Source organism: Myodes glareolus, chromosome X (genome assembly GCF_982192425.1).
Source record: "Myodes glareolus chromosome X, mMyoGla1.1, whole genome shotgun sequence".
Classification (NCBI taxonomy): domain Eukaryota; kingdom Metazoa; phylum Chordata; class Mammalia; order Rodentia; family Cricetidae; genus Myodes; species Myodes glareolus.
The window spans coordinates 117987001-118013336 of NC_142053.1; the positions used below are offsets into that span (position 1 = coordinate 117987001).

General features: G+C 40.1%; 1 protein-coding gene across 9 annotated transcripts in view; it reads right to left on the reverse strand.

Annotated features, from left to right (window-relative positions):
- Positions 1–3337: 3337 nt before the first annotated feature.
- Positions 3338–26336, reverse strand: part of Map7d2 (MAP7 domain containing 2) — a 102033-nt gene continuing 79034 nt past the window's right edge. For 4 of the 9 annotated variants that reach the window (XM_048440711.3, XM_087902511.1, XM_048440708.3 and 1 more), the window contains 9 exons: positions 24425–24798; positions 22449–22575; positions 13176–13368; positions 12606–12710; positions 11196–11252; positions 10605–10683; positions 9550–9736; positions 7105–7380; positions 3338–4782 (listed from right to left, as the gene is read on the reverse strand). In XM_048440711.3, coding sequence (XP_048296668.3) covers positions 7131–7380; positions 9550–9736; positions 10605–10683; positions 11196–11252; positions 12606–12710; positions 13176–13368; positions 22449–22575; positions 24425–24798 — 1372 coding nt within the window. In that variant the 3' untranslated portion in view covers positions 3338–4782; positions 7105–7130. The remainder of the gene's footprint in view (positions 4783–7104; positions 7381–9549; positions 9737–10604; positions 10684–11195; positions 11253–12605; positions 12711–13175; positions 13369–22448; positions 22576–24424; positions 24799–26336) is intronic. The other 5 variants (XM_087902510.1, XM_048440712.3, XM_048440710.3 and 2 more) reach the window with 2 other exon arrangements.

Here is a 26336-nt window from a genome sequence, read left to right on the forward strand (position 1 = left end):
ACAAAGCTTAGTTCATGCTGCCTATCATTGTAGCATATTCACAGAGAATCCTGCTGCTTAGTGAGCTTTTGGGCCCCACTTCCTTAATGCACATTCTGGAGCAATGGGCAGCAGGATTCTAAGAAGAGACCCCCAAACTTTCTAAATTTTGTTCCACTAGGCATTAAACCACAATTGGAATCCACACCTTACATGCTTTTTCATTTCTTCACTATAACTTCTAATCTCTTCTCACTCCGTTCTAGAACTTAAACGCTGCTGACCCTCTGAAACCCCTAGGTCATCTGTTACTTTTGTATAGGTACAAATGGCCAACCTCCAGCTTCATACAATATTAAATGCTAATGTACCTTCGATCTTGCTTGTTGCCAGTGCTATTTCCAATGGTATTCTAAATTTCTCTGTCAGACTATACTGTTTTAAGTAATAAAAGTTTGATGCATTTTACAATTTGCTGGGAGAAATCTCACCTTCTAAAAACTTAAGCTCCTTAGTTTTTTTTTTAAGTTTTGTTTTCTTACATAAACTGTACAGTTCTAGTTTTGTCTGAAAGAAATCCCATTGGTTAGCCAAAATGTGAGTGCCTCCTCCCAATATTCATCATGTGCCCATGCACAGATCTTCCCATCTAGCCTAACTTTCCTTGGTCAAGCTTCAGAAAGTTCCTTCTTGGATATGAGGCCCATCTGACTGTAACATCTGCCATCCCATTTATCCCCAGGGTTGATTCAGCTGATCTAGCTGGCTAGGCAGGTGTCCTGTTACTCTCTCCCTGGTCCATTCTTGTCCCTGCTTGTTCCATCCAAGCTTCATGCTTGGATAACTGAAGATAATGACTTTCCTTGACAGAGGACAAGCCTCTGCACAGGGTGTAGAGCAGCTGTGCTTCTCTGTTAGAACCTTCAAATAAGTTCTCAAGAGAGATCTATTTCTAGGAGTTTGGGGGGATTTACAGGGATATTTAAACATTCGAACACACAAAAACCAAACTATTGAATTTTTCTTAATAGTTGCCCTCCTGTGAAACTATTGTTTTCAGTTGTTCCCTGAGAGCTCTTGGGCGGAAGTATATGGCAAACTCGTTTCCATTTATAAAATTTCTCACTTTCTTTCATAATCAGGACTCCTGAACAATGCTGAGAAGTGAAAATTGGAGTCGCCTTGTACTCTACCCAAAATAAAGTGTATATACTTACAAATGAATTTGCTTTTTTGTATTATACCTGAATTTGTTCTCTAAAAGCACTTAATAAGAAACCTGCATACACCATGGAAACAATTAGAATATTCATGAACTAAAAATTATTCTTAGGAATGATTGGTCACCACTGTCAGCCCTATGGCAGAGCTTATGATGACATAAACTACTTCTAATCCCCTGTCAGAGGCTCTGTCAGCAGAACCTGGAAAGGCTGTGCTGACTGGGCCCTTAGGTTCAGATTGCTCTAAAGTAAGTCACTATGATGATTCAAAAGTCTAATTTCTAGGTTGGTACCATTAGTTAGGAAGTAGTAACAAGTCTATGGTCATGTACTGTGTGCAGATATTTTCTCTGACAAGAAACACCCCTTCCATCAAGGGAAGGAGATTTATTTATAAGACTGATGATGTAAATGAAAATAATAGATTCCTGATATTTACAAGATTCACACGGCCCATCAAAGTTATATAAACAATAAGCAATTGCTGGTGAGAGCAGTCTCCTGCTGGCTAATCTGTCTGCATGTGACTTGCAAGAACATTCTAAAACTCCAGGGTGATGTTAAATGCCCCTCTGTATGTTGTGAATATGTTTTATTACCATTGGTTAATAAAGAAGCACAGGGCAGAATAGCTAGGCAGGAAAAGCCAAACTGAATGCACAGAGAAAGAAGATGGACAAGGGAGACAAAAGCAGCTGCCAGGGAAACAAGATGTAACAAGCCATGAGACACATGGTAAAATATAAACTAAAAGAAATGGGTTAATTTAAGTTGTAAGAGCTATTTAATAATAAGGTTGAGTTAACAGGCCACCATATGTAATTAATATTAAGCCTCTGAGTGGTTATTTTAATTAATTTATTTATTATATATACAGTGTTCTAAATGCAAGCCAGAAGAGGGTTTCAAACCCTATTATAAATGGTTGTGAGCCACCATGTGGGTGGTAGAAATTGAACTTAGGATTTTTGGAAGAGCAGGAAGTGCTCTTAACCTCTGAGCCATCTCTCAAGCCCCTGAGTAGTTATTTTAAAAGCAGCTGCAGGGCAAGTCGGAATGAGAAACCTCCAGTTATACCAGTGATTGAGTTTTTGAGAGTCATCATCACACTGAGGTAGTTTTTTTTATGTGATACAGTTACTGTTCATTCATCTGTGTGCCTGTAAATGATCTCTTGTCCATACATATGAAGGAACCCCAATAAACAAACTGATTCACTAAGCCAGGCTTGCATTTCTGTCACTGCCAGTGCCTATCTTGGGTGAACAGATACTTGTTCATATCGCCCCAGGAAAAATCACACCACAATGATGCGGGAGAATTGTCTGTATTCTGTCAATCATATTTTAATAAAACGCTGATTGGCCAGGCAGGCAGTATAGGCGGGAAAACCAGACAGGAAGTAGAGGTGATGCAATGAGAATTCTCCCAGGAGAATTCTGGGAAGCACGGAGGTTCCTTAGCCATTCCTGCGCAGACCACCGGAGAGGAAATATGTAAGCTGCCCAGCTGAAAAAGGTACCAAGCCATATGGCTAACATAGATAAGAATAATGGGTTAAGATAAGTCATAAGAACTAATAAGTAGTCTGACCTAATGGGCCAATCAGTTTATAATCTTATGGAGTCTTGTGTGTGATTTTCGTTGGGAGTTGCCGGTTGTGGGGTACCAGGCGGGATAGAAACCCCAACAAGCTGGTCCTCATGTTACACCACAAGCATAAAAAAAAAAAAATCAGGTCTGGGGTTTCCACATCCTTAAATGTAAGAACCAATACTACCATTACATTCATCTGAATGCCAAAATACTATATCAAAGTCTCATCAAGTATAGCACAATCAGTTATTTCTTCACTTAGCTAACAACTGCTTGAACCATTTCTTGTATGAAAGCACAGCAACCTAACATTCTCTGAAGTTCATCATGTTCTAGGGACAGGCCACCACCAAAGTTACAGCTGGCTCCACTTGGCACTGACAACTGAGGAATTTTTAATGAATTTGGCAGAGAAAGAACACCTACACAGAAATCAATTGGTCTTTTTGCTCTATCTGGTTTCAGGTTTTAAAAATCAAAGTTGGTTTCGGAAAGTTTCTTTACTGAGTGTACAGAAACAAAACACCAGCAGGCCATCGGACTCTTCAATGAAAATGTATTTAACATTAAACAGAATGCACACATCATGCAAATGAGGCATCACATGATCACAATGTGCTGTGAGGTACAATGGAGCTCAATGAGATGGATACTTAGCAAAATAAAGCGTTAAGAAAAATGACCAGTTATTCTTTTAGATGTCAAGCCATGCTATCATCTGTGTGCTTGTCATAATAGATATATCTCCTTTGATATATTCATCAAGGTCAAGGGCACATTTTTAGAGGTATGCATTTTATTTAGACTATATCACATAAACATACATAGCTTCTGAGACTAATACATTCTTAAACTGTACCAGCTTTAAAAGTACAGAACAAAATCACTACTGAGATTTGTTTATATCTCCTGGTTGTAAATCTCAAAATTACAGATCTTTTCAAAAGGTTTAAGGTAAAAGTCAAAACAAAAAGTTCCAAAGAAAAGGTCATTTTAATAGTAAAGCTACATTTCACCACAAGACATGAAAATTTTAAATATAGCATTATATAGCATAAAATGTATGGAGTGATACATTCTAGTGTCATTTTTCCGCGTACAGACTTTTTAACGTTAAAGTCTATTAAAGTGACATACTGGGACCAACTTGAGGCCCCTTTCAAAGCACTGTGACTTTTTAAATTACAGTTAAGCAAACATAGGAGGGAACAAAAAGAATCTCCCAAGATCCAATATAAAAACAATAGCAAAACCATAAAAACAACTACCTGCAGGAGACGTGATTCATTCAGCTGAAAAGTCATTCAATGGTTTGGAGTGACAATTTAGAGATTTTAAAGGCATGATATGAAAAGGTCCTTGCTATCTTCAGTTGCCCATGTATGCATAAGGGGAAAGAAATAATTGCCACTATTTAATTATTTATTCAACCGAACTTACTTAATGTGCAAACAAGTAATATGGGATAATGTTCTGCAGGTGATGAAGCTTAATAATAACAATAAATACAGAAACCTGAGAGGGAGAGAAAATGGCTAGCTTTCTCCCACACTAAAAAAAAGACAGGAATATAAGCAGCCCAGGTCGAGCACACGTTTAACTAGAGTGTGGATAAATAGAAGATTTTTATAGGAAGAGACATCTAAATGTCTATGTGCTCCAACTCTGGGAATGCAAGTGTCCTAAAGTGAGGTTCCCAGCCAGCATCACACAGGATATGATATTAGAGAAGGACAAGGAAATGCTTTAGCAGCAGCTGAAGCTCATAAATAGAACCATAAAATGAAACTTTGCTAAAGCCCAACAAGGCAAAAATCTCAAGGTTTCTACCAAGAGAGGCCAATGTTTGCCAAACAACCTAGAAACACAGTTACATTCTGATCTAGTAATTTGGAATCCAGCGGTTAAAGGCAAAAGAAGCTTCTTCAGGTGGCTAGCAGCTCAGATTTAATACCGACAGCTTCATGGGTGATCCAAACACCACCTGTGTCAATTCAAAAGCAAAACCAGGTAAGATCAAGGCAGAAACCAGTTATCTTGCACTCTAGTTCTTCCTTGGCTAATACAGTATTTCTCAAGAGAGAGAGAGTAGCAGTTTTTACAGAATCATTCTTTTAGTAGGGTCAAATGTTCCTCATATGGGACTTCTTTAAAATTGGCAGATGCTTTGAGATTTTCTGCCCTTGAGCGAAGAACAGTTCTCCACTGAGGAAGTAGGAGTAGTGCACAGTTTCAGGAAGGATGAGGGAGGGAAGAATGGGATGCTCCAAGCCACCAAGATTGTCCTTGCATACAAACCATAAAGTGTTTAATATCTCAAGCACTGTGGCAATAAACCACCATTGGTTTAGAAGGATTTGGGCACTAGTCTAAAGCTGGATAGTGAGGTAAGTGAATTGAATGGAAGTTAATTAAATCAAGGTATACTAACAACAAAAGAAACCTCTTTAATGAATACTAAGCCATGTAACTGTCAAGGAGACGGAATGCTCAGGTGAATTCGTGTTTTCAGTGTTCAAGAAAGCAACCACTCTTGCAGAAGTTCAAGATCATTCTAGTCTACATAGTGAGTTCAAGGTCAACCTAGTCTATGTGAGATCCTCTCTCAAAATATTAAAAGTGGCTTGTCTTGTATTTCCTCTCCTGTGTCAAAGGACTCCAGGGACTCTGCAGAAAACTGACTGAAGGAGTCTCGAGAGCCCACTGTCTATACTATAGAATCTACAGGCAAGGACTGAGGTCAGGTGGAAATAAATACACAAAATACAACTTTGTAGTCTTCCTGTTCTATTATTGTATTTGAATATAAAAATTAGACTAAATCAGGTTAGGCATCAAATTTCTGTTAGAAGAATACAGAACCATAAAAATAAAGTGATGGAATTTTAAGAGCCTAAAACCCTTTTTAAGAGTCTACAATGACAGGAGGACTGGGAAGAAGGCTCAGTAGGAAAAGTGCTCGCTGTGAAGGTATCAGTATGAGTACATATTCCCCAGCACACACATAGAAGATGTACATGGTCACAGGTACTGGTAATCACAGTGTTGGGTGGGGTGGGGCAGGAGGATTGCTACAGCTCATTGTTCAGATAGCCTAGCCAAAAAAAAAGTTAGCTCCAGGTTTAGTGACAGACCCTGTCTCAAAGGAATACGGTGGAGGGCAATAGATGAGAACACTTGTGCACATACAAGCAGACACCATACACAAAAAAACCTGAAAAATTAAAATAAAATGGCAGGAGCATAGTAATAGGAATTACTAACTTCTCCAAGGATTTGATTATAGACCCTAATTATGTTTGCACTGTTCAAAAATAAGTCCCAGGTGCTGGAGAGATGACTCAGCAGTTAAGAGTGCTTACTGTTCTTGCACAGGACCTGAATTTGATTCCCAGTACTCATGTCAGGAGATTTACAACTGCCTGTAACTCCAGATCCAGGGGAAATGTGATGCCTCTGGCCTCCAAGGCCTTCACTCTTGTGTGTATGTGCACACACACTTAAAATATTTGTTAAAAATCCTAAATTGAAATAAATCAAATGTAAAATATAAGTGTACACAAGTATATAGTGCATATAACTGATAAAGACTCTCACACGAGAGTGACCAGTGTTGTTCAGTAGTAGAATATGAGCTTAGCATGTAAGACACAGCATGGAGAGGAGGAAAGGGAGAGAATGAGAAACTCCAGAGGCCAAAGTGATAGAAACTGAGCAATCACGCAAGAGTGAGCATCAGAGTGCCAGTGAGAACGACAAACAAGCTCAGTGGTGGGGAAAAACCTTCAGGGTACAAAACTAAAGTTCTTTCCTCTCTCACTTCAGCTAGGATCCAAAACCAGATGTCTGGTTGGGAAGGATTCAGAACAGATCAATAGAACAGCTGACCATTTGATTCATCACTCAGTCTGTATGAGTGTTTATAGGTAGAGAATGGGACATCACGGAAGAAAACTAATAGGAGAGGTTCACTTTGGAAGAATTACCCTCAGTATTCTATCCTGGCCTCTGAAAAAGATGCTACCTAAAATAGATTGACCATCAAACGTTCTCAACCTTTCCACCCAAAATTCCAAACAAAGAGAACAACATGAGTAGGATACTACATTAGGGACTCACATATAAAGGAATTACTTAGAATCTTTCTCTTTCTGTGTGTGCTGTAATAAATATTCATTTATTTTCAATTTTTTATTTGTTATTTTCAAATAAAATTAGTTGTTCAAGAGGCTGGGTGGTATTTATTCGATCTTTACAAATCTCAGTTGGGGAATTAAATATTTAAAGTATCATTAAAAGACTATACCTTTCATTAAAAGAATGCTGTCTTTGTCAACAGAAGGTGTTCAGAGTAGTTTCTTGCCCAGGACTGTTAAATCCTTCGATGAGATTTTTGTTACAGTCATCAAGGCTGAGATTTTCACTGGATTTCTTGGGGAACGTAGGCGGGCCAGTAAAATCTAAGATATCTTGAAGTGCCCGGGCATTACCAGTTCCATTTTGGTCCAGAGACATTCCAGGAATCATTTCACTCACTGGTGAAAATTCTGGGATGGAGATAAGCTCTTCTTTGGAAACAGGACTAGAAGAGAAGAGGGAGACATAGAATGAGAGACAGAGAAGAGAGAAAACATGAGAATAAAACATGATGTGTTAATGTACTTTGTTCTTTTTGTGTGGTTTTGCTATACTGCTCTTATGGAAAAAATGAGTTAAGAAAACAAGTGAGTTCACATCTGGTAAGCTGGTAGACACAAAGTCCTTGTAGATGAGAACAAGGGAGGCAGGCAGGTAGGGCAGTGAAGAAGAGTGAGCTCAGTGTCTGAGGGTTGAAAGGAAAAACCTGCAGGCACCACCACATTACTACAGAGAAGCAATGCCCTCCCAGAGCTTTTAGGCTGGGGAATTCTAAGAGCAAGTAAAGACTAAAAGTTCAAAGTGAGCTGAAAAGGGCCCTAATTTGCCCAGGGGTCTCCTGGTGCTGCCCTTACAGTAGTACTGTCTATGGTGAACTGCTTTTTTCTGTCCCTGGCCTCAGTTTCCTCCCCCTGTAAAATGGGAAGAAGAATTTTGTTCTTCCTTCTACAACTCTTTAGAGATGTGAAGTAACTATGCTGAGAAGAGTTGATGCCGGGCCACATGAAGTGAAGCATGTGCTTAGTTAAGGTTGGAGAATGGGAACATGGAACCCTCTGTAACCCTAGGCAACTACAGACCCAATCGCAACCACTGTCTTTCTAAAACCAGGCTTCCAATTCACCTGGACTTATCTAGATGTACCCAGCTGAGGCTAGCTTTTTCTTCCTTTCCCTAGAGATAAGAGGTTTCACTGTCACTGTCGCTGTCTGTTGTAGAATATGCAAAGGAACATATCCACGTCCAGAAGACTAGTAGGCGAGGAACGAAGGGCCTGTCCCAGAAGACTCTTAACATCTAGAATAAGGCTCTTCTTCCTTCATGAGATCTTAGGGAAGAAACTAGAAAACCCAGTAGAGTTGTGGAAGCTCAAAGGATCTACTGCCCTCACATCTGAGCCAAGGTAAGGCACAGTAACTGACCTAAGATCTTTGAGTGTCTGTGCAAGCTGCCTTATTAAGTAGAAACATCTGGCCCCACCTATACCTTTCCCCCATGATTCCCTTCATTTCAACTCAAGAACACAGAGAAAATTTGGGCATGGGTACACATTATAATACCATTACTTAGGAGAATTAAAAGTTCAAGGTCAGTGTAAAGCACACAGTGATTTTGAGGCCAGTCTGAGCTACATGAAACTCTGTCTCAAAAACCCACTACAACCACCATCAACAATAAAGAGAATGCCACCATAAGCTTACATGTGGCTCCAGTAGATACCTCTCTCTAAAAATTCAGTGTATGAAGCCCATTCACTTTTATGAATCCTAGCTAGTGGTGCCATGTCTTCCTCCCCCCAACACCAAAAAAAAAAAACCCAAAACATAAAATAAAGCACACTTGGCTCAATATGGTGTGTTAACAGTTATGATTACCTCGATTTTTCTTTCCTGGGAGCAGAGTGGCATCAGTCAGGGGAAGGATGTGTTGGGGGTATGGGGATATCCAGTTGAGGGTTGGTGGGGAGCCCCACTATCAGTCTATACAGAACTTTCTCTGCTGGTGACTTTGTAGACATAGGAGACCCCGTTGGTGGTTGGGCTATACCTCCTTTACTAGGAAGTGCCCCTACTTCCCAACTTCAGAGTGCTGCATAGTCAAAGATTCACAGCTGCTACCTTTTCTTTTGACAATTTCTTCTAACTGACAGGAGTCACTATGGTCACAGTTACTCCTGCATCATCCAACATGCAGTGCCTTGTCCACACTGAATGACTAATATATATTACTATATATAGCGATAATAAATGATGCCCTGGTGGAAAACCAACCTCTGGATTTTCCGGGAGATTGGGAACACATCTTGTTTAGTGCCTTCCCTCCCTCTACAGTCTTTCTCCTGTAAGTCACATGCCATGAAACCCCATCTTCCATTCTGCTTCTAGGATGCCAAACTCAAGGCACTTATATTACACCTGTAACACCTTTCCTATATCAACAAAACCTCCTTTCGAGGAGATTTCATTATGGATGGGGAAAATGAGTGAAGAAATAAAATAAGAAAAGATGTATTGTAAATAAACAACTAAAAGAAGTGAAAAAGGTGGGAAAAGATGGAGCAATTGGCAGTGACTGGCAATTGTAAAATTAGTTAAATGCAAAATAAATAACATACCTCACATCCATAGATTGAACTTCTTCAGTTGAATCATCCAGACTGTTGGATTTCCCATCAAGGCCCTCCAGATGAACAGGTGCCCCAACTGGTTTAAGACTATTAGAGAAAATGTCTTGGGGAAAGGTTTCTGGAGCAGCACGCTCTGAGTCATTTACTTCCTGGCAGGTGTTCAATCCACTGATTTCTGATCAAGAACACAAGTCTTCAGATGAATCAAAATTTTCAAATTTGATAAAGTAGTAGGAAACACATAACCAGGCAATTATTTTCATCCTTTCTTTCACCAGTAATACAATAATGGGTTTTTTGTTTGTTTAATGGAAAGAACTGCCAATAACTCCATGCAATCAGCTTCACAAAGGAGAAGAAAATGTGATCAAACTATCAGCGTCTATAGGGCCTCAGTTTAAGAAATAAGCCAGGTCTTAATAATACCTGATTGTAGCACAAATAATATAAACTCAGAGATAGATATTGGGGTTCAACCTGAAGGTCAGATGAGCAAAGCAGCCTGTCACTGGCTCTTACTTCTACCTCACTCTGAAATGGCAATCCTGCCTCCAGGAATTCTCAGAATGAGACCAAACTGAGAGCTGTCTTCTCCTGTCTTACATACCTCTCTAGTGGTTGAATTAAAGGTGTGCACCACTACCACCCAGTTTCTTTGGTGAACTACTGTGACTACTGGGGTTAAAGGTGTGTGTCACCACTGTCTGGTCTGTATGGCTGACCAGTGAGGCTGTTTCACTCTCTGACCTTTAGACAAGCTTTATCTATTAAAATACAAATGAAATATCACTACATCTGATGTATAGTCAAGGTCCCTGGAAAGCATCCTGGGCCATGTGTCAGTTATTAGAACAGGTGAGAAAGGCAGTGGTTTCCCAAATGGAGTCAACAGTTCTTATGCTGGAAAGATGTCTCAGGAGGCAAAACTGCCAGCAGCCACACTGCCTTGGGACCTAGCTGCACTGCCCTGAACCCGAGCCCCAGCAGTAATGTTCACTAGTCCTCCTCACCTAAAGGACCCAAACACCAGACCTCACACTCACCTATTTTGTTGGGGACAACTGGTCTTGTCTTATTTTCCACATCTACCACAGGCTGAATCTCTACTTTGGGGTCTTCCTTCTAGAAACAAACAGAAGGTGATGACTACAAAAGAATGCAAAAGGGAGAAAAAAAAGAAAAAGTATCCAATAAAAATTAACTATGAAAAGGAAATAAAAGTTTTTAAAAACTCAATGGCAATGACTGGAGAAGAAATTAGGAAGGCAATAAAGGTTGAAATATTGACACTATAAAACACTTTTTTAAAGCACCAGGGAGTATTCAGAACCCTTCTGGGACATAGCAGGAAGTGATTCTTAGATGCTCTGTGTTTTTATTAATTATTATGTCACTTTTCTCTTCAAACTACTGTGTCTTTCCTTGTGTCACTATCCCACTTCTCTGAGGGAATCTTTTACTTTCTTCATCTCTGAAATTTCTCTTTCCTTTCAGGTCTCAGTTCCATCCTGAGCCTTGTCTTGAACAGAAGAGAATAAGTCTACTTTTTCTAGATATTTGTCTCAAACCTTCAACATCACTAAATGTATTCTGCTCTTCTTCACTCACGACATAATGGTTATCTGAATTCCCACCTTCACTTCTAGAGACGCATCACTCTTCCTTGTTCTCTTCATGATTTCATCTATTCTCTGTGTGTGGAACGTGTAAGAGAATAAAAAAATGTAAGAATAAATTAAATTAAGTAAAAATAAAGTTTTTTTAAAGTTGGCTCCATATGCAATTCATATTTCTTGAAAACATGTAAAAGATAAATGTCAGCAGGTGAAAAGTACCAGAGAAAGGTTTCCATTGGTTCTGCAGAAGTCTTCCACTGCTACAAACAAGGTAAAAGGAGTACACAAATACAGATCTAGAATTAACATACAGTTTGTATACCAGCTTTCTCCTCCTTAAATGTCATTCAGAGGACTGCTATAGAAAGCAAAGTTGAACAGTAGCTCAGGATGGGTCACAGGTCTCTTAGCTCCTAGACTTACAGCAATACAAAGCCCACACTGGGTCCAGGATACCACAAAAACAGTTCTTCCCTTAAATCCAACTTTATATGTAAGTAGATTGTTTAAAAGGAAAAAAAATATTTCAATTGAAAAACAAACACTGTTATATTAGATTCAGAAAGCAAGTCCTGACTATATGTTATTTACAAAGGATGCTCATAAAAACACACAGGTTCAAAGAAAAATATGGAAAAAGATTTACCATCAAGACATTAATCATAAAAAGGCTGCCCAGGTGGTAGTGGCGCATGCCTTTAATCCCAGCACTCGGGAGGCAGAGGCAGGCAGATCTCCGTGAGTTCGAGGCCAGCCTGGTCTACGAGAGCTAGTTCCAGGACAGGCTCCAAAGCTGCAGAGGAACTCTGTCTTGAAAAACAAAACAAAACAATAAAAATAAAAAGGCTGCCAAAGGAGACTTTAAGAAATAGTATTAGAGCTAACACTGAGAATGTCGGTACATGCCTTTAGTCCCAACACTCCACTCAGGAGGCAGAAACAAGCAGATCTCTGGGTTCAAGGCTAGCTTGATCTACAGGGTAACTTCCAGGATAGCCAGCGCTACAAAGAAACATCATCTTCAAAAGCACACAAACAAACAAACAAACAAACAAACAAACAAACAAACAGAACTAGAGAGGCAATTTCATTAAAAAAAATCCTGTCGATTCAAAAGAAATGTAATTTAAGTAACAGGACTTTAACATACACTGTGTATCTGTAACAAAACTGACAGAAATGAAAGGCAAGAAAGAAAAATTCGAAATCACAAAAAGAGATCTATTATTTTCAGGGCTGAGGGTTGAACAAATGAGCTTATATGTGATAAATAATCTTACCATTGGGTTACTTCTCCCGCCCACCAGCAGAGCTTTATGATCACTCCTTTCTCAGTAACCAATAGAACATGATGACAAAAAACATAATAAAGATATAGATTGGATTCACTTTCTGTTCCTTAAGTCCTCCTGATCCCTCAACTCTTACCTTCTTCCTCTCCAGTCGTTCCTGCTCAATCTGCAGCATGATCTGTTCTCTTTCTAAACGCATCTGTTTAACGGCCTCCTGTGCCTTTGCTTCTGCTGTTTCTTTCTGAAAGAAACAAATAAACCAAGAGATAGTTCTCACATATGGTGAAGGCCTCAGTGTTTATGGGCAGGCCAGAAAATGTGCACATAGGTAGACAATTTCAGAAGTTAATTCCCCCAAGGAGCAGTATTCCACAATAAGGAATAGTCCACAATAAGGACACTCAGCCATATTCATCAGTGTACTTATACTGACTTTTTTCCCATTCCAGATTCATGGGATTTTTCTTCCAAATAAACCAGTGGCACCCAAATTCTTATTCCAATATCTACCTCTAGAAGAGAAATCCAAGCTCACATGGCACACATTAATAACTTCACTTTATTCCATATAAGTTATTTTTAATAACCAACACATGGAATTTATATAAAAACTTCAAGTTATCATTATGAGTCATTAAAATTGAACAAATTTTGCCCAATATTAACTAAGACCATTGAAAAACAAGTTTGAGACTTCAGACTGTACCTGTTTTTCAATGATGGCTTTTTCTTGTTTTTCCTTTTCTTGTTTCTCTTTTGACAACAGCTCCTCCTCAGTCTTCTGTTTTGCCTTCCTTTTCTCTTCTTCCTGTTGCTTCTTTTCTTCTTCTTGCTTACGGGCTTCTTCTAGGCGCAGCCTTTCCTCTTCTGCCTTTCTTTTCAATTCCTCTTTTTCCAGCCTTTTGGGAAAAAAGCACTGTTAGAGGATGACACACTCCAAAGGTAAACTGCTAAAAGACCATGTGCTGACCATAGCAGGTAAAGCTCAACATGTTCACACACATGCATGAGAGGGGGGGAGAGAGGGAGAGAGAGGGAGGGAGAGGGAGAGAGAGAGAGGGAGAGAGAGAGAGGGAGAGAGGGGGGAGGGAGGGAAGGAGGGAGGGGTAGAGAGAGAGGGGGAGGAGGAGAGGAGGAGGGGGGGAGAGAGAGCGTGCGCAAGAACAAGTGAGCAAGAGTGCAAGAGGCTAAAAGTGTTATAGTAATCCCCTTATGGTCCTAAATCTCCTTAAACCTCATTATCACTGAAAACATACATTCCTTCCCACACACCTACCCGCCTCTGCTTATCCTTTCCTTGGTGCACCCATGGAAATTCCATTCTTGTACTGAACAGATTCCCTCTTACCTCCACTTCATTTCCCTTGAAAGTAGTTTAAAAACTAGCACAAAAAGCCTGACTTCTCATATGAAACTATTTCACAATTTTCAAGTATGAACCTTCTCCCTTTAAGAACAATTTCATCTTTTTACACCAGCCCTCTACCATAGGCCACCCAAGCCCACATTTGTCATTGTCACTAAACTACCTCTACACTCTAGTTTCTCTTCTTACAGTAGAAATCTTTTCTTTTACTAATCTCGAGTTCACCAAACCTGTGAGCAGTTCTGTCATCCTCTTGATCCTTGTTATCATACCCATCCAATCCCAGGACTTCTTCCCTACCAAGTAGAAAGTGTTACCATTCAGTAGTTAATGAATATCTCTTGTCACTGGCCACTGGTGCGAGTCTTCATACAATGGCCTCCATCTCTTATTCTCTAACACTTCACACCCTCCCTTGAGTCCCTCATTGTCACAATTTGCCCACACCAGTGATGAGCTGAGCCTTGAATTGTTTAGTCTTGTGAATGAATATGTGAGTTACACTGCTCACTATTCTGATGTAGGTGGGCCTTCTGTTATGTGTTATTTTCATTGGTTAATAAAGAGACTACCTTGGCCCTCTGATAGGACAGAAAATTAGGTAGGCGGAGTAAACAGAACAGAATGCTGGGAAGAGGGCAATGAGGCAGATGCCATGGAGCCAGCCACCAGGTCAGACATGCTGAATCTTTTCTGGTAAGCCACCACCTCATGGTCCTACACAGATTATTAGAAATGGGTTAATCAAGATGTGAGAGTTAGCCAGTAATTAACTCTCTAGAGATAATGGGCCAGGCAGTGTTTAAATGAATACAACTTATGTGTTATTATTTCTGGGGCTAAGCTAGCCATGCGGGAGCGGGGCGGGATGAAAAGCAGGTCTGCCCGCAGCTCCTCACTACACCATTCCTATGTGTTTTAAGTTTTTATTTAAAAAGCTTCATCTTTGCCATCAACCTTTGATCTGATCTTAGCTTATCCTTCTACCTCTTTGGTGACCTTCCCTAGTGAGAACTGTACAAACAACTTCTACCCTCTTCTTTGCCTCAGGATCTCCCCCATGCCTCTAGTCCCCACCTGAGCATTCCTATGATGACACAGAGGCCACTCTGTTTCCCAATTCCCAGCCCGGGTAGTCCTTAGGATTACTCATGCCATTCCCTGTCTTCCTGAACTAGCTAGAGAAAGGCACAAAGTTGATCAATCTTGTGTTCCTTAGTCTCAGATGGTATGTTTTTAGTCTCATCCCTTGGATTCTATATGGACAATTACTTTTTGTCAACCTTTACCACCATTCTAGTTGACAGTATTACCACTACTTTACAGAGAAAATTGGGGTCACTTCATCTTGTTTCTTAAATTGCACTCATTCATTCACTGTATTATGACTGAGAATGTTCCCTGTTTGTTCTGATTAGTATGGAAAGGACATAAATGCTACTACCATTTGTGCAGTTAATTCCATCCCCTCCCCCACTGCTCTTACTTCTTTTGCTAGTTCCCATTCCTTCCTATGCCAGTTTTATCCTTCTATATACAACTTTGCATGGGCTGCAGGTCTCAGGCAACCCAATTCTCTCCCATCTGCCTTCTGCTTATGGCTACCTTCTTACCTCTTTCAAGATGCTTCCTGTCTTTATACCCATCTTCTTAATAATTTATCTCCAAAAATATGTTTATTGCTTAAACCTCAAGACAAATATAGTCTAAGCCTCAGTATGTCTTGCAATAGCCTGACAACACTAAATTTCCTTCCTTTGAGGTCCTCTTACAGCCTCTAGCCACTTGAGTGGTGCTGTCCTATCTCCCTCCTGCCTCTGTCTTACCTTGCTGCTACACTTGGAAAGCCAGTGCCTGCCCTAGCTTGTACCCAAACCACCTGCCACCTAGAGACTTAGGTAGCCAGAAGTCAGGTATGGATAGCACTATAGACCTCTGCCTGCAAATTCAGGCCTGTACTCTCATTTGGACAATGACTTCAGGTTGGTTGTGTGGCCTGATCATGAGAAGCCTTACTCAAATATTCTTTGATATGGGCTCCTAGCCATTGTTTCAGTTTCAACATGTAATGTATTCTGTAATCCCAGGAAGCTCTCCTGTTGGCTAGTCTCTACAAATGTCTTTCCCAAATTGAATCTAGGTTATTAGGTTGCTTGCCCCAACTCCAAAAATCTCATTGTATAACTTGGGCTATCCCCAAGTCCAGAGGCTAGGATTGCTATGCAGGTTTCTGAGAGAGCTCTGATCTCACAACCATCTGGAACTAGACCAGCTTTTTGCTCTCTTAGGGCTTAGTAGCCAAAACACCTAGTAAGCCCTTTCTTCAAAGGGAGTCTTCCAGATCCATGATTTGGACAGCATTTCCCTCAACAGCTGGTGACAATAACTGGGCTTTTCAGAGTTTAGTGCAAGTATCTTTATTTTTTTTGCTACATTCTCTCAACTGATAATCACATTTCTGCAACTTTAACTATTGAAACTACACAAAACAGATGGTGAGGATGATCCTATTCCAAGAGATGTCCACTGTGTTCCATCCCCAGGCTGTCTGGTACTTTCCTTTCTCACCTTGTATGTAGCACTATCAAAGCTTCACATTCTGGCAAGAGAGAGGAAAAATGATTTGGGGTTAAGTGTATTAATCTCAGATTCACCTAGGTCATAGGCTTCTATTTTATTTCCAACTATCTGTGTGTTCTGCAGGCATCTATATTTATCTTCTATCAGATGGTTACTTTTTAGCTTTTCAGACTGATTGTTTTGTGCCTTTCCATGGTTTCTTATTGGGTATACCATCACCTTAAATACTTCAAATCAAACTTTACCATCTCCTCCAAATATGTCTCTTTCTTTTTACTTGTGTGAGTCTGTATACTCCCTTTTCTTTTGCCTGCATCATGAAATTTCAGCTCTTGAGTCAACTTAACCCACTGCTGTCACTGACAATATTTTAGTTGAGTTTCTTCTACTTCACTGAGCGCCAACCAAAAGTGATCCATGACTGTACTCTGGTCTTTTAAAGTATTAACTAGAAAACGGAGACAGCCTGTGAACAAATGAGGCTATGTTAGTCAGCTGGAAGCTAAGCTCAAAGAGGGAGGAAATGAGCTCTCTCCCCAGTACAGGTCGAGAAAGGCCACAGAAGTGAGTTGACCTGCATCTTGAGAAAGAAAGATGCATCATGTGATAAGGAGCATGAGTTCATGTGGAGACAAAGCACAAACCAGGCTTTTGTGGTATGGAGCTGCATACTAGAGTACATGAGGAGGGATGCAGGCTTGCCTGGGGGGGGCAGAGGAGCAAGGAATGGCCAGTTCAGGGAAAAACTGTTGGTAGGTTTGGATAAATCCTGTAATCAAGACTCACTAGCAAGAGGCCGGGTGGTGGTGGCACATGCCTTTAATCCCAGCACTTGGGAGGCAGAGGCAGGCAGAGGCCAGCCTGATCTACAAGGCTAGTTCCAGGACAGACTCCAAAATTAGAGAAACCCTGTCTCAAAAAATCAAAAAAAAAAAAGACTCACTAGCAAGGACAACCATAATTGAAACTTTATCTAGGGTATTAATTTTACAAGCTTACTAAATTAAGATAAATTCATATATTAGCTCTGAGGCGCTTTGTTTAAGAAGGTGAACGAATACAAGGGCTGTGATGATGAAAGGTAAGATAAAATGGAATGCAAAGAATCATGTGAGGGTGGCTTTATCTACTGAGAACCTCAAATTCATTCTACGAGAGCTGTGCCGATGTAAGGGATGGCTAATAGTAGGTTTGTAATTACTGTGGTCCCTCGAATTTAAGAAAAGTCACTCTGAAAACAGTGTGGACAGTGGACAAGCTCTGGGAGGTCTGGAGCACTCAGTTAAGAGTCCACAGACAGCACTTTAATCCCAGCACTTGGGAGGCAGAGGTAGGCAGATCTCTGTGAGTTCAAGGCCAGCCTGGTCTACAAAGCCAGTTTCAGGACAGCCAGTTACACAGAGAAACCCGGTCTCAAAAACAAAACAAACAAAAGATCCCACAGTCACAGTCTAGCTGACCTATCTGGTGTGGGAGGAGCATAGTGGAGATAGAGATGCTAAGATGAGCGCCAATAAAGACGTACATAACAACTGATGCAATGTGAAGGGTAATGGAAATGCAGAAAGCAGCTCTGAGATGTCTAACTTTCGGACGTCATGGAGTGCATGAAATGAACAAGAAGTCAGAATGATGTATACTAATTTATGCCTTCAAGATGCTGAATCTGAGATAAATATGGGACACAATTATATTTATATTTATAAACATATATGTTTTGATTATAGACAAATGCTAGTTAACAGAACTTTCTGAGAAGGAAATAATTTATAGAATTATGTATTTATTCTTCAACCTTTCTCAAGACCCAGTAATACCACTGTTGGATATATATCCAAAGGATGCTCAACTGTGCCACAAGGACATGTGCTCAACTATGTTCATAGCAGCTTTGTTTGTCATAGCCAGAACCTGGAAACGACCTAATGCCTCTCGATCGAAGAATGGATAAGAAAAATGTACATTTACATAATGGAATACTACACAGCAGAAAAAAATAACGACATCTTGAATTTTGGAGGAAAATGGATGGAGCTAGAAAACATCTAACTCAAAACATTTTGAGTGAGGTAACCCAGACACAGAAAGACAATTATCACATGTACTCACTCATAAGTAAGTTTTAAAGCACAAAACAAAGATAACCAGCCTACAAATCCCAGAAAACCTAGACAACAATGAGAACCCTAAGAGAGACATACAGAGATCTAATCGACATGGGAAGTAGAAAAAGACAAGATCTCCTGAGTAAATTGGGAGCATGGGGACCATGAGAGAGGGCTGAAAGGGAGGGGAGAGGCAGGAAGGGGAGCAGAGAATAATGTAGAGCTCAATAAAAATCAATAAAATTAAAAAAAATTATGTGTTTATTCTAGTAACTACTAGCCACATGTGGCTATAAACAATGATATGTGTCTTTTAAGGCTAAAGAATTGAATTTTCCTCAATTTACAGTTACATATACATAAGCATTATAGTATAGACAATGCAGCTTTAGATTAAATTCAGGGCTTAAGCACAGATTCAGGAATCTTCATTGTGTTCCAGAAAGTACAGAAGGTTTACAAAACAAAGCTACAATTAGCTTGAAAAATAGGTGATAAATGTAAGGTAAATAGAAAATGAGGTCAGAAAGGGAAGTGAGAACAAGTTCACTTAATAAACTGCTGCATGAACTGTCAGCCATAGATATTTTTTGAGTATTTCCTATTTTATTCAAACATTCATCTGTTGCCCAAAGTACAAATGATAGTACATTTATACAACAAACTATTTTACAGTAATAAAGTGGACAACACAAATGCTTCTCAAAGCACTGTGTCAAGAATTAAAAGTCAGATGCAAGTGTCAAGATTCTGCATTATTTATTATACCGGGCATGTGGAAAAGTGAGACATATTGCATTGGTATTTATGAAACTTTGTGGTTAGGTAAAATTGATTTTAGTCAAAGAAAGTGTCTATACTTTGAGGTGTTGAAGGGATTGGTCTACCATTAAAGTGGAGAAATTAATAAAAGAAAAGAAAAGAAAAGAAAAGGAAAGGAAAGGAAAGGAAAGGAAAGGAAAGAAAAGGTATACAGTCATAGATATTTTGAAGCCAGGGGAAATGTGTATAAATAAGTATGGCAGGGACAATAGCCAGCAACATTGCATTCAGGGAGGACTTCCCAGGCAACAAGCTGATCAAGAAATCTAAAATGGCTGAAAGATACTTAAGGAAATGCTCCACATCCTTAGCCATCAAAGAAATGCAAATCAAAACAACTCTGACATTTCATCTTACAACTGTAAGAATGGCCAAGATAGGGACTGGAGAGATGGCTCAGAGGTTAAGAGCACTGACTGCTCTTCCAAAGATCCTGAGTTCAATTCCCACCAACAACCACACGGTGACTCCCAACCATCTGTATGAGATCTAGGGCCCTCTTCTGGTTCTGCAAGCAGAATACTGTACACATAATAAGTAAGTAAATAAATAAATAAATAAATATAAAAAAAAGAATGGCCAAGATCAAAAACACTGATGACAACTTATGCTGGAGAGGTTGTGGGGAAAAGGGAACACTTCTGCATTGCTGGTGGGAATGCAAGCTGGTACAACCCTATTGGATGTCAGTGTGGTGTTTTCTTAGAAAATTAGGAAACAACCTTCCTCAAGACCCAGTAATACCACTTTTGGGTATATATCCAAAGGATGCTCAATCGTGCCACAAGGACATGTGCTCAAATATGTTCATAGCAGAATTGTTTGTCATAGCCAGAACCTGGAAACAACCTAAATACCCCTTGATCACAGAATGGATAAGAAAAATGTGGTACATTTACATGATGGAGTACTACACAGCAGAAAAAATAACGACAGTTTGAATTTTGGAGGAAAATGGATGGAGCTAGAAAACATTATTTTGAGTGAGGTAACCCAGACACAGAAAGACAATTATCACATTACTCACTCATAGGTGGTTTTGAAACATAAAGCAAAGAAAGCCAGCCTGCAAACCACAATCCCAGAGAACTTAGACAATAATGTGGACACTAAGAGAGACTTACATAGATATAATCTACATGGGAAGTAGAAAAAAATCAAGATCTCTTGAGTAAACTGGGAGCATGGGAACTATGGAAGAGGGTAGAAGGGGAGGGGAGAAGAGGAAGGGTAATGAAAAAATATATAGCTAAATAAAAACATTTTTAAAAAAAGTTGATCATGGAATAAGGGCTTGGAGTTCAGGTAATATCTAAGGGGATTTAACAGGTAAGAAACAGGAGAGACAAGAAAAGCAAGGACAAGTTCCACAGAACCAAAGGAAACCAAGCATCAAATTAAGAATCTGGTAATGAAAGGATGGAGGGTGTGTGGAAGTGTGAATAGTGTGAGTTGGAAAAATAAAGACAGGAAGGTAACCATTTCTTTCTGCAGCTGAACTGCTAAGGAAATGAGAGAGAACAAAGTAGCTAGAAGGTAAACAACTTCCCTTTTTTTCCTTAAAGTAAACAGCAATAATCATATCAGTCACCTGTTCTGGGGAACGCTGTATTTCTGTGGCTACCTTTACCAAGCCTGCCATTTGAAATCCCATGATTACATTACCTATTACTTTCCCTTCACATAACTTCCAGCCCACCCAAACCAGCCTGAATATACCATTCAACAATAACAAAACATGTAGATAATGGTCAAAAGACTGGAGTAAGAAAATAAGCAGAGATGTTCAGAATTTGAAGAAGGTACCCCCCTCAACTGTAAAAAAAATACATATCAACAAACATTTAATCAGAAACCACATACCAGGCAGTGGAGGAATATACCTTTAATCCCAGCACTCGGGAGGGAGAGGTAGAGGCAAGTGGATCTCTGAGTTGAAGGCTACAGAGTGAATTTCAGGACAGCCAGGGCTACACAGAGAAACCCTGTCTTGAAAATAAAAGAAAGAAAAGGGGAACTATCAACAAGGTAATGGGACAGACTTAGCTAGCTTCCCAGAGGAGACCTTAACCTCTCTGAGTAGATGAGGGTGGGGTGAGGGGAAGCGGGGGAGGAGAGAGAGAGAGGAGGAAGGGGGAACTGGGATTAGTATATAAAAATAACCAATCAAACAAACAAAATAAATAATTTTTAAAAAGGGGGGGAAAGAAACCACAAAGATTTTAAAGGTTACTAAAGAATGTCTGATTATTTGTTACCTTAAATTCAGTGCTAGTCTTCAAGTGCTACATCACTATTTCCTGTCTCATTCCTTAAATGGTACCTGACTGTACTCTGTGATCATCCCAACAGCATCTTTTCTCCTTGTAGTGATAAAATTGACCTTGTCCTTTAACTGTTTCCTTTCTGAACATAAAGATCAAAAAAAGCAGAACTGCCTGTATCACACCAAAGTACTATTGCCACAGTGGCTTTCAAACATTGATGAATTGCTAAGGTAGAATGAGACAGGGCCAGCACATTTTCACAATGTTCCCTGAACACTTCTGATAGATTCCCTCCAACATTTAGAGACGACTGCAATGACATCCTTTGTTTTTCTTGAGGAGAGGATTTCCACATGTCTCATTCTCATGGGCTAGGGGGTTGACTCTTCTCTAGAGCTTCTTATCTATGGGATTCTGACCTACTTACTCTCTTTCCTCCTTGATTTTGGAGCAAGAGTTAGGATCGTCTGGGAAACAGAGTCAAAATCTCTATATCCAGAATCTTCTGTTTATCCAGGAAGACTCAATCTATCATCAAAGTTCAAACTCTCCTCATAGCTCTACTAGAGTTGCCTATATAATTGACTCTATATCTAAGAAAGGAAAGGAAGGTACCTGTAACATTTAGATCCTGCTAATTTGAGTTTCTAGGTTCTCAAAAAAGAGCAAATTCTGTCACTGTTAATGACATGACGTATAGCTTCTATGAAATGCATGCAATCTAGATTCCTATACTACTGTCCAGGTTTTGGCAACACAAAAATTGTAAAAAGAAAGACAAGCCAATCTTTCCAACCCCACTTTTACATCAGATCATACAAGTCTGAGTTCCTGTATACCTCTCTTGTTCTTCCTTCTCAAACCGTTCTTGCTCCTCTTGTTCCTTTTGTAACCGAGCCTGACGTCTCTTTTCAGCTAGAATTTTTGCAGCCTCCTCTGCATCAGTGGTGCCTGCTGTGGGCTTTCCTGAAGCAGTAAGACATTTAGTAGCAAAAAAATCAGAGGAAATGAACATAATGAGTCCACTCACATAGAAGTGGACACATAACTATTAACTCAGTGTAGTGATGACAAATACTGCAACACAGTGTTACAATTAGTCACTAAGCAGAAGAAGCTGTGACCCTTGTTTTTTTTTTGACAAAAGTTACATTTAATTTACAATGTAATAAAGGTTACAGGTAAAAAGCTACACTTAAAGCAGAAAAGGCCCTATTACACAAATGTACAAATCTGTACAAAGCTCATACAATGGTTCCTACCTTGTCTCCTGTTAGCCAGGTCTAGCCTGGAGCTCCGAATAACCAGAACGCTTCACTGAGGGGGGATTTCGGGGAGCCTCCAAACCAGCAGCTGGGCAATATTCTCCTGATACAAACCTGGTCCTTGCAAAGTACAGTCTTTTCTTGTTCAATGTGAGCCACCCTAACTGATCATATTCTTAAGAAACTGCCTCATGGTACACACTAAAGTTGATGCCACAGGAGGACAGCACAGGGACTAAATGCCAACTAGCAAGTGGAGTGTTCAGGGTGGACAAGGAAAATAGGTCAAGTCCAACAATACCGTAAAAGCCCATAAACCTGTGCCCATGACACTGGCCATAGACAAAGGGAACTCAATGGTCTCCTTCAGCAGAAAGGATAGAGGAGAAAGGCCTAACTACTGGACTTCAAAACCATGGACACCTGAGTTTACACTTTAGTTTAATAAATGAAGAATGCCTTTAATCCATTTGGACTTGAGTTTTGTGCATGGTTATAGATATGGATCTATTTTCATTCTTCTACAGGTTGACATCCAGTTATGCCAGCACCATTTGTTAAAGATGCTTTCTTTCTTCCATTGTATACTTTTAGCTCTTTTGTCAAAAATCAGGTGTTCATAGGTTTGTGGATTAAGATATGGGTCTTGATTAAATTCCATTGGTTAACAGCTGATGGCCATGTCTGAGACTTCTCTCGCAGAGTATATGCCCTTGTGGATGCACTAAATGAGACCACGCAATCAATGGGAATCTCTTGAGGCTTGTGAGGTTTCACCCGAATGTGACCCAAGAAAGTGCCATGAATGCTGTTGAGATCTATCAAGAAAACTCTCTTCAGGTGCTTGTGGTAAACCAGTGCCACATGGAGCAAGACTAGTGATAGATGGTGAAGTCACACAAATCAGGGTTTCTCCCAAATAAGTAATACTTCTTCTCATCAATAATCAGTTTCTTGATTAGCTTGTCTCCTTTCACTACATCCAGATGCAAGCCAGGTGGGGGCTTGCCTGACCAGGTTGGGCAGCTGAACAGAACAGCCGGAGGCTGGAGTCATCTTGCGTCTCTCCCTCCCATTTGGCAGCCCAAAGCACGTGCTGGGAAACTGGGAGGCTGAGAGGGAAGAGGTCTCCTCCCAGCAGCCTGTGCCTACCCTTGGTGATTTTAGGCCTCAATAGTGGCAGGAAACAGTTAAGGACAGAGCTAGAAGCAAGTTCCACAACACTTCCATCTTGGTGAACTCACCGCATGTCAGAGACTTTAAGGACTAAAGCTAGTGCTCTGTTGTGTAGAAGAGCACATACAGGCTGCATGGGACCCATCTTAGCATTCCTATGAGGTTCCACAGTCAAGCAGAATCAAGGCCTAGGTCTCATAAATAAAGGACTATTAAAAATGATAGCAAGCCTAAGGAAGCAGTAAAAGGGGATGACATTGTCCTAGGGAAAACCCCCACTCCCCCAAAACATGACAGAAAGATAGATCAGGACAGAGAAAGAACTATGCAGGGAAGGCCAAGGCTAACTGGCAACATCAACAGAGAAGGTTTACCTGCACTGTGCTCAGTCTTCCCTCCAGTGGCAGAGTGCTTCTCAGTGGCATGCTTATCAGCTACATACTTCTCAGTGACAGGTTTGTCAACCACGTTCTTCTCAGTGACAGGCTTGTCAGCCATGTGCTTCTCAGTGGCATATTTGTCAGCCATGTGCTTCTCTAAGGTTTCTTCTTTGGGTACGCCAGTGATCTGCTGACCAGTGGCAACTTCCTTTTCCTTATTGCTCTTCTCCTTCTCTGCCTTCTTCTTGAGTGCTTCTTCATTGGGAATGGGAGGAAAACGATACTTCACAGGAGACCCTATATATGGGGGCTTCACTTTGGAGACTTCACTTCTCTTTGGAGACTGTGGATATGCTTTTGAAGTTGTCCTGGAAAACAAAAATAAGGCAGAACAGATACCGTACTTGACCATAAAACACTTCGTAAAAAGTTTTGTTCCAGCTGAGCCGTGGTGGCATTCACCTTTAATCCCAGCACTTGGAGGCAGAGGCAGGCAGATCTCTGTGAGTTCGAAGCAAGCCTGGTCTACAGAATGAGTTCCAGGACAGAATTCAAAGCTACAGAGAAACCCTGTCTTGAAAAAAAAAACAAAAAAGGAAAACAGAATTTTTTTCCAATAAATGGAATAACTTCATCCTTCTATAGAAACAATTATAGGACTTATTATACATTCCCCAAAGTCATCCCAAAAGAGATAAATTTTAAGAAATTCAGCTGGTAATACCATGTCCAAATTATGTTAAAACATAATCATTTATGCTTTATGACAATGTTTAGGATGGTACCATGGTTTGGATACAATTAGTAAATGTGTAAATGCACATATGTCTGTATGTGTATATGTGGAGGCCAGAGAGTGATATTAGTGTCTTTCTATATCACCCTCTATTTTTTTTTTGAGAAAGGGTTTCTCTGTGTAGCCCTAGCTATCCTGGAATTCACTCTGTAGACCAGACTGGTCTTGAACTCAGAGATCCACCTGCCTCTGCCTCTTGAGTACTTTGATTAAAGGCATGAGTCAGCACCACCTGGCAAAAAAAAAAAACACTCTTAATATGGGTGACACCATCAATGAGGAGGGTAGCTGAATAAAAAAGAGAAAGTGAGGAGCTGGGCATTAAAATTTATCTCTCTCTCTGCCTCCTGACTACGAATGCAATGCAACCAGCTGCTTTAAGCTCCTAGTGTCATGCTTTCCCAGGCTGTACCTTCAAACTGTGAATCAAATTCAACCTTTCCTTAAGTTGCTTTTGTCAAGTATTTTGTCACAGTTATGAGAAAAGCAACTAATATAAAGCCTGAACTGGTCACAAGCTTAGCAGCCTTAAAGTCACCATCATAATGCCAACATGGCATTCTTATCTGCTTTAAATGGCTCACTAATGCAAAATGAGGTCACATTCTCTATCTGGCAGAACTGAAGCATAATGGTCAGGTGAAAGTTAACATCACACCACTGACATTGAGGTTCTGTTATAAGTAAACTGGGACAAGCATTCTACCTGTTAAGAGAGAATAGATTATTTGGGATAACACTCAAGAAGGCTGTTTATCCACCATCCCAACCCCCTCATTAATAAACAGAATATGCTAATACACAGATAGACACACACACACACACACACACACACACACACATACAGAGGGAGGAAAAAAAGGAAGGAGGAAGGAAGAGAGGGGCATAATGGGCAACCAAAATATAAAATATAGTCTTGAAGTTCTCAATTTTATCTATGTGTAGAATATCCAGAACATCTTGCCTCTATATATTTTTAAATGGATTTAGCATCCTGTTGGCCAACGTGCAAGAGAAGCACATCTTAAACAAGACACAGTTGATCTGGCAGGTTCCATAATTCTCTAGTCAGGCTGACTCAGAGTACTACAAGCCAAGGGAAGCCTGGAA